General features: G+C 43.6%; 1 protein-coding gene across 1 annotated transcript in view; it reads left to right on the forward strand.

The window, feature by feature from the left end:
• Positions 1–10111: 10111 nt before the first annotated feature.
• The window catches only part of LOC115160903 (raftlin-2), a 32036-nt gene continuing 27718 nt past the window's right edge, over positions 10112–14429 (forward strand). The window contains exon 1 of the mRNA XM_029711419.1: positions 10112–10759. Within this exon, the coding sequence (XP_029567279.1) occupies positions 10621–10759 (139 nt within the window). The 5' untranslated portion in view covers positions 10112–10620. The remainder of the gene's footprint in view (positions 10760–14429) is intronic.

The raw sequence follows: 14429 nt of genomic DNA on the forward strand, positions 1-14429 counted from the left end.
GTGTTGTTGTGATTCTGGATGGTCAAATAGCTAGCAGCAATGACAAGAAGCTGGCATGTGGGGAATCGTAGGTCGCTCCTTTCAGCTAGTTTTAGCATGTTCTTGATTCCATGTCTTGTTTTAGCTATGCTAATATGGCTAAAATTCGCTAGCTAGCCAACAACTGTGAAGATGTATTGATAGACAACAAGTGCTTATATGTATTTATCAACATGTATTAATGTTTTCAATAAACATTGGAGAAGAAATATAGTTTTCATGTTGTCAACAATCTAAGCCAACCCTGTCTGTTTTACATCATAGCTGGGCATGTGTTGATTTTGTTGCTAAACAACCAACCCATCTATAAACACGACAGGTGAACGAGAACATTCTTGGAAATAGACGCTCTTGTCATTTATTTGGTTTTGGATTCGAGTCCATCCATACATTGGAGGAAAAAGAAGTTCCAGCTTCCATCAAACAAATATAGGTCTACAAGGTATTGCACGTTTTCCGAAGTGAAAAACAAAAAAATCACATAACATATTATATAGGAATATACATTCCTTTATCTTGATCCAGTTTGTTTTACACTGTCTAGAATAACAGATATTACAGGTCCAAAAGGTAACAATGACACCATGAAGGTAGAGATAGATTTAGAGATTTAGTTGCTTCAGAGGACACCAAGAGAGAAGGCCAACCAACTGTATAGCCTAGACATGGTGAAACTGGTGCCTTCATGTTATGTGGTGATGCATTCTGGAGGCTCAGTGCTCTCTCTCTCCTTCTCTCTGTGTGTGTTTGTGTCTTTGTTTGTTTGTGTGCCAGAAGTCCTCACAAGAATAGTAAGCCAACTAAAATTCAGGGAAGTGAGGACAATTTGCCGGTCCTCATTTGAAAAAGGCAATTTTAGGCTTATGGGATAGGTCTATAGGATTAGGGTTTGGGTTAGTGTTATGAGTTAGGGGTTTAGGTTAAGGTTAGGTTAAGCGTTAGGGTTAGGGAAAATAGGATTTTGAATGGGAATCAATTGTTGGTCCCCAAAAAGTCCTCACAAGTATAGTAAGACATAGTTGTGTGTGTGTGTGTGTGTGTGTGTGTGTGTGTGTGTGTGTGTGTGTGTGTGTGTGTGTGTGTGTGTGTGTGTGTGTGTGTGTGTGTGTGTGTGTGTGTGTGTGTGTGTGTGTGTGTGTGTGTGTGTGTCAAATGCATGTGTATGTGCACAGATTGGGCCTGTGAATTGGTCTACTGACTTCCTCCTTGAAAAATAGTTGTTTGTGCCAAGGAGCAGTTCATCCTGAACACCCTTTCCTCTGTGACTGATTGCACTTGCACACACACACACACACACACACTAATATAGACACTGATCCTCTCACTTAAACAGAGACATGCAAACCCCACTACAGAGGCATAAACATATGTAGTGTACTACTATTGACCAGGGCCCAGTTTTAATCGATCATTCTGCTCTAGCCACATTTTAGGAGGGTTAACTTCACATGGTCTTGTTTGCCATTAGTCATTTTGCAGGACTGAGAAAGTTCAACTGAGAGTTTTGATAAAGATAACCAACAGAAATCCTCACTTCTGGGTGGCCAGCCCTGGTGTTTTCCATCCCTATCACTGCTCTGACACATTCCTGAGTTCAATATCCATGTGCCAATTCTAATGGCCTTGTACAAACATGTTAAACAAGCAAATATTCTAGTACAGTATATTTATAAATGTTGAACAAGACGTACACACAATTCTTGCAACATGATAAGTTCTGAGATGATTGGGGATGTTTTATTGGTTATTTTTACTATTACAACACAAAGCCATAAGGTATAGTAACCACATGAAAGGAAGACAAATATTATTGTAGTTTGTATCTTTGATAGTGTCACGTTTGTCGTAAGGATTTGACCAAAATGCAGCGGGAATGTGTATACTCATCTTTTTTTATTCGGCAGAAAGAAGGAAAACCAAAACATACAAAAACGATCAACAGTCCTGTAAGTCTTAACAGCTATACAAGGAACAACTACCCACAAAATCCCATAGAAAACACACCCTTCTTAAATAGGACCTTCAATTAGAGGCAACGAGGAGCAGCTGCTTCCAATTGAAGATCAACCCCATTAACTAAACATAGAAATAGAAAGACTAGAATGAACATAGAAATATACTAACATAGAACATTAACCACAAACCCCGAAACACATAAAACAAACACCCCTCTTACATAAGAACATAGCCCAACAAACCCTGAAACACTCTAAACAAACACCCCCTGCCACGTCCTGACCAAACTACACTAACAAATAACCCCTTTACTGGTCAGGACGTGACAGATAGCTTCTCAGTGGCGCTTTGACAATGTTGTGAGTAATCTGAGCTCGTGGTCTCACAATGACTCCCTGCTGAAATAAATGTTAAATAAAAAAATGACATAATTAAAATGAAATTATGGACTGAAGACTGAGATGCCAAACCTATTGATAGACGAAGCCTACCGTTTAGATTATCCAGGTTATTAATCACAATGTTTCTATCTAGAATCCGAAAGAGCAGATGCTTGTTCAAAACGAGATACATCTTTCAATGTCAGGAGGACAGTGCACTCTTAGAAAAAATGGTTCCAAAATGGTTCTTCCACTGTCCCCATAGGAGAACCCTTTTTGGTTCCTCTGTGGAAAGGGTTCTACATGGAACCAAAAGGGGTTCTTCAAAAGGTTCTTATACGGGGACAGCCGAAGAACCCTTTTAGGTTCTAGATAGCACTTTCCTTCTAAGAGTGTACTCTGCAAAAACAATTATTTTCACTGCTCTAAAAATGGATCTCTCCTTCTCCCCTACTGCATTCCTGTGTTATGTGTGTGTGTGTGTGTGTATGAGAGACAGGGCCGGTGTTTGAGGGACTATGTGTATCTGTGTGTCTGGCTGTAGTGCAGGATCTTGGGGAGTTAGTTGTGTTCTGGCTTTACAGCAACACAGTACAGCAGGTGTTGAGATGTGTAAGGTCATTGGGTCTTCCTCCTACTCTGTTACTGTAATAGGCAGTAGAGGAAAGCAGCAGATGTGATCTCTCTCTTTCTCTCTCTCCTGGGGGATGACGACAACACAACCCTAGTAGACTCACAGCTGCTCTCCAAACCACTCACTATATTCTAATGTAGTCTGCACTGAGCACAGGTTTTCCATTCATTCTTAATACCAGATATACATTATTTCTTCCTTCTTATGTCACGGTAGGATCTGAAGCCCTAAACCTTAGACCTAATATGGTCTGTATTCTGAAAGCTTAATATTTTGTTCCACAGGCTCTGCCATTTTAATTGATAGAACCACATGGAAGTATAATTTGGAACACGGACATGTGATCGACTGGCTCTACTGTTAAGTCCATTGCATTCATGACTACTTCTTCAAACTGTGAATAATAATATGTTAGACACTAGGTGGCAACATTACCCAACTAATCAAACACCATGATCTCTCTCTCACACACACACACTCTCTCTCTGACACACTCGCTTGTCCATCTGTTCCTCTTGGATAAAGCCTCTCTGACTCCATGCCGTAGTAATTCAGTATTTATTATGACCAGGTCAACTGAACCACTCACACGCAGATGCAGACACAGATATAACCACTCAATGGGTCTGGACCCCTGGGCGTAACCAGCCAAACACCAGCTGTCAATCAAACACCATATTAACACATAGACCAGCCCAGCTGTCAATCAAACACCATATTAACACACAGACACAGCATTACATACAGTACGGTTAGGGCCCAGAGTTGTCTCTGACACAAAAGCAACGTAGCCTATAACTCGGGCCCACAGATCTCCTGATTAGATCATGTGTTCATGAAAAATTCCTGGCCCTAACCAAAATATGATGTTAAGAAAGAGAACACGGATTTGGTGCAGAGGAGGTTCTTGTCACTAAACATAAACGCAACAAAGATTTTACTGAATTACAGTTCATATAAGGAAATCAGTCAAATTAAATAAATGTATTAGGCCCTAATCTATAGATTTCACATGACTAGGAATACACATATGCATCTGTTGGTCACAGATACCTTAAAAAAAAGTAGGGGCGTGGATCAGAAAAGCAGTCAGTATCTGGTGTGACCACCATTTTCCTCATGCATTTGACACATCTCCTTCACATATAATTGATCAGGCTGTTGATTGTGGCCTGTGGAATGTTGTCCCACTCTTCTTCAATGGCTGTGCGAAGTTGCTGGATATTGGTGGGAACTGAAACATGTTGGATATTGGCGGGAACTGAAACACACATCTGGTGAGTATGCAGGCCATGGAAGAACTTGGACATTTTCAGCTTCCAGGAATTGTGTACAGTTCCTTGCAACATGGGGCCGTGCATTATCATGCTGAAACATGAAGTGATGGTAGCAGATGAACGACACCACAATAGGCCTCAGGATCTCATCACAGTATCTCTGTGCATTCAAATTGCCATCGATAAAATGCAATTGTGTTCATTGTCCGTAGCTTATTTCTGCCCATACCATAATCCCACAGCCAGCATAGGGCACTCTGTTCACAACGCTGACATCAGCAAACTGTTCGCCCACACGACGCCATACATTATTTTGGCAAAAGAGAAATGCTCACTAACAGGGATGTAAAATAAATTGTGCACAACATTTGAGAGAAATAAGCTTTTTGTGCATATGGAACATTTCTGGGATGTTTTATGTCAGCTCATGAAACAGATTTTTGTTCATTATACATGTGATGCATGCCAGTGACCAAACCTTCAGCTTGGCAGAGGAAGACAAGACGTACAGTGGGGGAAAAAACTATTTGATCCCCTGCTGATTTTGTACGTTTGCCCACTTACAAAGAAATGATCAGTCTATAATTTTAATGGTAGGTTTATTTGAACAGTGAGAGACAGAATAACAACAAAAGAATCCAGAAAAACGCATGTCAAAAATGTTATAAAATGATTTGCATCTTAATGAGGGAAATAAGTATTTGACCCCTCTGCAAAACATGACAGTACTTGGTGGCAAAACCCTTGTTGGCAATCACAGAGGTCAGACGTTTCTTGTAGTTGGCCACCAGGTTTGCACACATCTCAGGAGGGATTTTGTCCCACTCCTCTTTACAGATCTTCTCCAAGTCATTAAGGTTTCGAGACTGACGTTTGGCAACTCGAACCTTCAGCTCCCTCCACAGATTTTCTATGGGATTAAGGTCTGGAGACTGGCTAGGCCACTCCAGGACCTTAATGTGCTTCTCTTGAGCCACTCCTTTGTTGCCTTGGCCGTGTGTTTTGGGTCATTGTCATGCTAGAATACCCATCCACGACCCATTTTCAATGCCCTGTCTGAGGGAAGGAGGTTCTCACCCAAGATTTGACGGTACATGGCCCCGTCCATCGTCCCTTTGATGCGGTGAAGTTGTCCTGTCCCCTTAGCAGAAACACACCCCCAAAGCATAATGTTTCCACCTCCATGTTTGACGGTGGAGATGGTGTTCTTGGGGTCATAGGCAGCATTCCTCCTCCTCCAAACACGGCGAGTTGAGTTGATGCCAAAGAGCTCCATTTTGGTCTCATCTGACCTCAACACTTTCACCAGTTGTCCTCTGAATTATTCAGATGTTCATTGGCAAACTTCAGACGGGCATGTATATGTATTCTTGAGCAGGGGGACCTTGCGGGCGCTCCAGGATTTCAGTCCTTCACGGCGTAGTGTGTTACCAATTGTTTTCTTGGTGACTATGGTCCCAGCTGCCTTGAGATCATTGACAAGATCCTCCTGTATAGTTCTGGGCTGATTCCTCACCGTTCTCATGATCATTGCAACCCCACGAGGTGAGATCTTGCATGGAGCCCCAGGCCGAGGTATATTGACAGTTCTTTTGTGTTTTTTCCTTTTGCGAATAATCGCACCAACTGTTGTCACCTTCTCACCAAGCTGCTTGGCGATGGTCTTGTAGCCCATTCCAGCCTTGTATAGGTCTACAATCTTGTCCCTGACATCCTTGGAGAGCTCTTTGGTCTTGGCCATGGTGGAGAGTTTGGAATCTGATTGATTGATTGCTTCTGTGGACAGGTGTCTTTTTTACAGGTAACAAGCTGTGGTTAGGAGCACTCCCTTTAAGAGTGTGCTCCTAATCTCAGCTTGTTACCTGTATAAAAGACACCTGGGAGCCAGAAATCTTTCTGATTGAGAGGGGGTCAAATACTTATTTCCCTCATTAAAATGCAAATTAATTTATAAAATTTTTGATATGCGTTTTTCTGGATATTGTTTGTTGTTATTCTGTCTCTCACTGCTCAAATAAACCTACCATTAAAATTATAGACTGATCCTTTCTTTGTCAGTGGGCAAACGTACAAAATCAGCAGGGGATCAAATACTCCCCCCCCCCCACTGTATGGTTTAGGTCATATAGTGTCCTTCCTTCCCAGTGTTTAAAGAAGGGTTTCCTTCCCACTGTCCTCTGCTCTGGACTGGGTGGGGCTCTAGAATGACAGTGGTTTCCTGTCTGAGAGTCCCAGTCTTCATCCCAAATGGCACCCTATTCCCTATGTCGTGCACTACTTTTGACCAGGGCCACAGGGCTCTGGTCAAAAGTAGGGCACTGTATAGGGAATAGGGTGCTATTTTGGACACAGACAGTTGTCAGTCTTTTTACACAGAGGCTATTTTTGAACATTCCTCCAGACCACAAACACATATAGCATGTGGTGTGGAAATCCTTTGACTGAGACGTATTTGAACGACTACTGCCCAGGCTAGCCAGGGAGCTGGCTGGACTGTTTCGGCCCAAGTATTGATGCTGTCACCGGCTTATACAAAATCATACTGGCTACTGTTTCCAGGACGAATAGCTAGCAATTCCATATACTATTCTATACTTATCCATGAGTCGTTTCATTCTTTGTGACTGTGTATGGGGTGTAAACTATTATCTCTTCTTCTTCTTCTCTGTTCTGGTCAGTCAAGCTCAGCAGGTGTTTGGTTGACAGAAGCAGCCTTTCTATTTGGCTGTTTCAGAAATGAATCATCCACATTCTCTCATATGTTCAAGGATTTCTGCAGTTTTTTCATAGCTTTCATTCTCTTATTCCGTCCATTTGGAGACTTCCTTCCTTCCTTTCCTTCTTTTCTTTCCTCCCTTCTGTTCATTGTGACAAAGTGACTGTACAAGGATAATAATCTTCAGCTGTGACACGCTTTCATGTTTTCAGTGTTGATAGTCAAGTCAAAGCAAAGTCTTACCAAGAGCTCTAAATATGCTACAAAACAATAACTACATGCACCATCTTAATCAAGGTTTCCTTTTTTTCTAGCCTGTGACTGCAATGAAATCAGAAGACTTACAGAATCACCAGGTCAAGACATTACAGGATAAAAGTCATTATTTTCCTGGAGGCGCATTCTAACGTGACAGATGCAGCAATCAGAAGTGTATAGATGTTGATCCAAGTATGATCAGCGTGAACCAGTCAACACCTGGTGTTGGTGGTTTACCCAATAAGGACCTACAGCTGTCATACTGGCTCGGCCTCAGCTGCTTCAATGATCCCAGTGAGCATTCCTCAATCAACACACACACACACACACACACACACACACACACACACACACACACACACACACACACACACACACACACACACACACAGTGTCCACTCACGTGTGTGAGTGTGTGAGACATGGAGTCAACACGTGTCTGATTCATTCTTAGAATGTAGGGTAGGCTTAACTTCCTCATGGATGTATGATGTATTCTTATTTGTGTCTCTGTGGGAGTTTGTAGGACTGGATGAGAATGAGTAAAATGTCAAATTTGAGAATGAGACAAACAGTATTTTATGTTCTTAATTTCCAGTGTCTGTGTGGGCGTGGAGTTGTGTGTCTATTTATCACCAATGAAAGGGTTAATGGGAGTGTTTGAGAGGCGGTCTGCTGTCTGGGTCTGTGTTTTTAATGGTCCACAGTGGAAACAGACTAGGAGGGCAGGCAGAGGATATGGGGGGTGATGGGATAGGCAGGGGACATGGGGGGTGTTGGGATAGGCAGAGGATATGGGGGGTGTTGGGATAGGCAGGGGATATGGGGGGTGTTGGGATAGGCAGGGGATATGGGAGGTGTGGGATAGGCAGGGGATATGGGGGGTGTTGAGGCAGGCAGGGGACATGGAGGGTGTTATTGTAGGCAGGGGACATGGGGGGTGTTGGAATAGGCAGAGGATATGGGAGGTGTTGGGATAGGAAGAGGATATGGGGGGTGTTGGGATAGGCAGAGGATATGGGGGGTGTTGGGATAGGCAGGGGATATGGGGGGTGTTGGGATATGCAGAGGATATGGGGGTGTTGGGATAGGCAGAGGATATGGGGGTGTTGGGATAGGCAGAGGATATGGGGGCTGTTGGGATAGGAAGAGGATATGGGGGTGTTGGGATATGCAGAGGATATGGGGGGTGTTGGGATAGGCAGAGGATATGGGGGTGTTGGGATAGGCAGAGGATATGGGGGTGTTGGGATAGGCAGAGGATATGGGGGTGTTGGGATAGGCAGAGGATATGGGGGTGTTGGGATAGGCAGAGGATATGGGGGGTGTTGGGATAGGCAGAGGATATGGGGGTGTTGGGATAGGCAGAGGATATGGGGGTGTTGGGATAGGCAGAGGATATGGGGGTGTTGGGATAGGCAGAGGATATGGGGGGTGTTGGGATAGGCAGAGGATATGGGTGGTGTTGGGATAGGCAGAGGATATGGGGGTGTTGGGATAGGCAGAGGATATGGGGGGTGTTGGGATAGGCAGAGGATATGGGTGGTGTTGGGATAGGCAGGCACTGAGTGATGGGGTCAGAGGTACAGGACAGCAAGGGGCAAAGGGGGGCTGCTGAAGTCACCCCTCGGAGGTGTCATCCAAAGAGTGGACAAACACAGTAGAGCGGGTCAGATGACACACACACACCCACCCACACACACACACACCCTGACGCTCTCCACCACCTGGGTTCCATTAGCCCTCACTGGTAGCCTGGGACAGGGGGTGGGCCGTTGGGCCGTGGTGACATATGCCATCCTGGCCAATCCATAACCCCCCCTCAGGGACAACCTGTGGAGACACAGCGTTTTGAGTCTAATTCTGTTAGACATTATCTGGTGATCACATTAAGTTGGAAGTTTGTTGATTGCAAAATGGGTTCTTTGGCGGTGTGTGTGTAAGAGAGAAAGAGAGAGCTATAACACACACAGACACACAAAATAGACTTCATTTCAGTTCATTTGGTTCAAATGTATATTACTAATTGTCACCAGTTCCCTTGTCTGGGGATAGAGATATAGTAAAATTTAACAATCAAATAGAAATCTGTATCTATTGGCAAAACAGCTTCAATTGAGATGGACAATGGACAACATGCCCACCACTCTGAATAACCTCTCTGTCATAGATCGTTTCAATGAAGTCATAATGGACCTCCAATTCATTCAAGTAGTGAAAAGATGGGTGATAGATTGACCGTGCACATGTCAACATGCCTGTGTCTTAGTCAGGCAGATATGAGTTATGGGCAGGCCATAACTATAGAGATGGACCTTGGACTTCGGTCACTGACTTAGAGAAAGTGTTGGTAATGGAAATGACAGGTGAATGAAACTATCTGCTCCATGAACCTTTGAACAGGTGGAGTGGTACACACCTTGGTCACACATCCTGCCATTCACTTTGTAACTCCAATTACTTACAGTAACTATTTCAACTTTACAGAGAATATAGCAGTCTCTGGTGGCTTTGAATTATACCAATGCCCTCAATATGATCTAATGTTACTGGGGTATTAAATTCATACAAAAGTATGGTCTAATTATATAAGCAACTCCATATAACCTGAAAAGGTTACCCTGCCCTGCAGTAGTAGTAGGGTAACAGTGTATTTTCTTTGCACTAAACAGCACAAACCTAAACTATAGAGGTTGAACAATGTTATATGATCTATGACCTAAACTACATGAAGTGTGACAGAATATCATAAAAATAGAGCTAGACTACAACTTCCTCAGTTAGACATTAGTGGATGTTGTTGCTGCCCAAATCACCTCCTCTCCTTCGGTCCTCCCATTTTTTCTGTCTCCTGCAAGCTGCTTTGGCTTTTCTAAATCACTCACAGACGTTTTATTCGGCTTTACTGAAACCACTCTCGTTTAGATGATTTGGTGCTGGTGATAAGCTGCAAGTGATATCGTTTTATCGGTGAAAATAAAACCAAAAGTGGATTTGTTGACAATTCATCGACGTTTGCAACAAAGTAGCCGCTCGCGCAGAGGTGGAGGAGTTGTCAAATGTAACTTTTTCCGTTAGTTTTTTTCCAAGAGGGAACGAGAGCTGCACGCTCCAGACGCACGTTTCGTTGCAAAATAAGTTTTTACAGAAAAATAATATTCTCACTGTACAATTGCACCCCTCCCCCCCCAAAAAAAATAACTGTGATTATCCGGCGGCACTCAAACGGAATAATAGCGTCTCCGTGGATGGAGTAATCCCGTTAACTTCATAGCAGTAGCAAAACGGTTTGTATAGCGGAGCGGGCTCTTCCCGTCACCGTGCCCGGGCAGTTTGAGCTGGATATCCCACCACAGCACTATGGGCTGCGGATTGAGGAAACTGGAAGACCCGGAGGACAGCAGCCCCGGGAAGATCTACTCCACTCTGAAGAGACCCCAAGTAGAGATCAAAACCGACACCGTTTACGAGTATGTCCTACTGGATTTCAGTTTGGAAGGTATGCATTTGGGTTTCACCTTGATAGATCAAGCATAATACTTAGGATATATTCTAAACAATGTTTCTTTAGTCATAGACTAAGCTATACTAACTGAATGAATGAAAGAAAAACCTGAATTACTATTTTCCTCTGAAATAACCTGGGTTAGGTGCTTTTAAAGCTTGTCACTATTTTGACTATGTATGGATTTTGGTTTTTGAACATTGGTTTACAAATGGCAGGTTTGCTTTTCAAATAGGCTGCAATGGTCTTTCCTGTGGCTGATCTTTATTGGAACACTACACGTGTGTATCCTATGCAGTGGCTCAGGTCCTCTCTCCTAGCAACAGTGCTGTCATTTTATCATCCAGAGAAATAGGTCGGGAAGGTTTTTCTTTACCCCCTCTCTTCCAGTGTGTGTGCGTTCGCGCATCCATGTGAAAGGAAAAAATACCTTCTGTCCTAATCTCACAGACACCTGCCACCACATTATAATATGATTTCTGATCATCTGAAAGTGCAACAGCATCCTTTGTCAGAATGCAGTGTTTTTAGTGTAATCTCTACAACATGAGGAGCTTGGGACTGGTTTATGTACCAGTGACCTATTTGGAAGGGAAATAACGCTAATATTTGTTTAGCTAGAAGCCAGCCATGTAAACAGTGGTGTATGTCACTTTGGATGGAGTGTTAGTTTATTAAGTATCTGGTAGAACCCAAATAATGCTGTTGAACCCATATAACCGTGTTCAACCCCATTCCCTAATAAATAATTGTAATGTATTTGACTCTGTAGACTGAGTCACCATTATCTCTCTCACTGTGGAGCCTCTGTCCTTATGGTTAGGCCTATGAGCTTTAGATATGACGATGTGGTTATGTCTACATGGGTTATTGGGTTTGGGCTTGCAGAATAATGGACACAGTCGAAAGTGGCTGGGCTCCCAGTTCAGGGGTTTGGAGTAAAGCCCACTAGTTGATACAGTCACTCGTATTCTACAGCACAACCCAGCCCTTATCTGGACATAGCCTAAATACATGTTCGTATATATATTCTCAATGAGTCTGTACGTGAGTGTGTAAACTGCCTGAACAGTTTAGTGACCTTAGTTTCTTTGGGAGATAAGCAGAAAGTCATGGGTTTCCTCCACACCAGCCAAATCCAACTGGATTTAGGAGTCCCTGTCTGTGTAGGCTGGTTGTTGTGACTTCCATACCAACAGAAATCCTGTTCAACTGGAGTTAGGAGTCCCTGTCTGTGTAGGCTGGTTGTTGTGACTTCCATACCAACAGAAATCCTGGTCAAGAAAAAAACACGGCCTCATAGACATTATTGAAATAATGAAGTACTGCTTATTGTAGATATCAAATTATATGTACTACTGTGTACATATTAGGACTGTGGTGCATGTTGTCAAGTTCAACCCTAAATACTGTATATAGTGTAGATATATAGACAGCCTGGGGGTCTGTTTTGGAGCATACACAATCCTAAACGTGATTGAGCTCCATTCCTTAGTGAGGAGCGCCTGGCCTGCAGATGCCTCGAGGCAAAGCAAACGGCACATCTCCAGAATATCAATCAAATGTATTTATAAAGCCCTTCTTACATCAGCTGATGTCACAAAGTTCTGTACAGAAACCCAGCCTAAAACCCCAAACAGCAAGCAATGCAGGTGTAGAAGCACGGTGGCTAGGAAAAACTCCCTAGAAAGGCCAGAACCTAGGATGAAACCGAGAGAGGAACCAGGCTATGAGGCGTGGCCAGCCCTCTTCTGGCTGTGCCGGGTGGAGATTATAACAGAACATGGCCAAGATGTTAAAATGTTCATAGATGACCAGCAGGGTCAAATAAAAGTAATAGAATTCCTCTGATTGCACTGTCAGCTGCTGTATAGGCATGTATAGAGACCCACACACTGACAGTTGAGTAGCAGGCACACTCCAAGAGGCTGGAAATGAAAACAATATTATGCTTATAATTCAACATGACTCTCAAGGGTTTAAAGGAGCAGCCAGACAGTACCTACTCCTTTGAATGCCTCTAGGTACTGCTGTATTGTGTGCCTGTCTGTGCTACACAGTATCAAAGCCTTACTTGTCTTAGTTCTTTATGAGAAGAGCTTAGCCACATTTGATTGACATTTGCTGCTTGCTATAGGTACTGTACCTTCCCAAGTCAAGTGTGACTCCCATGACCTCCAGTACCAGGGTATTCCACTGGATAGGTGACTAGGTTGACTGTTTACTACCATGTTCTCTCCTCCAGGGCCTCTGAGCCAGATGTTTCAGTGTGAGGCAGAGCCAAACGGACAGATTAATAAAGATTAGAACTAACGTCCTTAATCATCCATCTTGGATCCGTTTCATTGCTGTTCTCTGCTTTATGCCAAACTAGTGGGATTTAGCTTCAGTATTGACATTAGTGTTAGCATCAACACTGGACCTGCCTGAAGATTGGGGACTAGTTAGAACCCACTACATGTTCCCTCTTCTCTCCCTCAATTCTCCTTGAAACGAAGAAACATTTCTGGGACACACACACACACACAACCTCTCTCCTAAGCCATTCGCTGGCTGCACCTTCCCTCACATGCACACCCCCACCCCTCTGCCCAGTAGCAGCCCAGCCCAGTAGCTTGGCCTCCTTTTTAAGCACCATTACTCCTCCCTGTGGCGGAAGCAGAGGCCAGGGGCATCACATCAAAGTGGCTAATGTCTAATGGCTAAAGCCTCACATGCTGATTAGTTTAGCCCCGCAGTACAGTCAGTGTGGCTCGAGGGAGGAAGGGAGGGCTGGAGAGCTCAGCTGGGCCCAGGACAGAAGCTGGACGGCAGCCCGTGAAGAGGGGGGGCAGAGTGGGCCTCACACTGTTGATCCACAGGGCCTCTACTGGGCTGAGTGGGGGATGGAGAGATGTAAAGGGGATGGATGGATGCCTAGATGGATAAATTAACGGGCAGAGGGGTGACAGGTCGAGAGATTGGATTTGTGGTTGGACAGAGGTGGCTAGAGAGATTAATAATTCAAGCTGGATGGGAGGATATTCGGGCTGGGACGATATTTTTTCCATGGCAAAAATGTAAACACAAAGCAGATCTAACTCTTTGGTCCTTTAAAAACCTGCTGTATTTAACATATTGTGAGCTATAGCTTGGAAATTAAATACATGTGACTCTGTATGACAACATGATGTTTGCAACATTACTGGTGTTTTCCTAAAGAAGTTAAATCCGCTTTGTGTTTTGTTTTCTTGCCATGATACTAATGAGTATCGAGATACTGGTGTCGTCCCGGCCCTAGAGGATATTAGTTGGATAGGAGGATAGATTGAAAGATTAAAGGATTTAGGGATGAGGGATAAGTGTATCCAACCACCCCGCTATGCTAAAATATTATGACTCTTCTCTTTCCAAGGTTGTTTACCTCGATTGACTGCTAGGCCTGGATTCTCATCAGCCTCCTGTTCTTAGTAGCCTGGACCCAGATCTATTTGTGCTGTCTTGCCAACTCATATGGTCATTCTTACGCCAATAACCATAGGAGTTGGCAAGACGGCAGAAACAGACCTGGAACCAGGCTAGGTTTTTGGTATTTGTCTGTATGTGGCAAATTAAATTCCGCCTCACCTGGACCATATGCGGATGTAATTCCAGAACAAATTCAACGCAACCACAATCTACTATA

Source organism: Salmo trutta, chromosome 24 (assembly GCF_901001165.1).
Source record: "Salmo trutta chromosome 24, fSalTru1.1, whole genome shotgun sequence".
NCBI lineage: Eukaryota > Metazoa > Chordata > Actinopteri > Salmoniformes > Salmonidae > Salmo > Salmo trutta.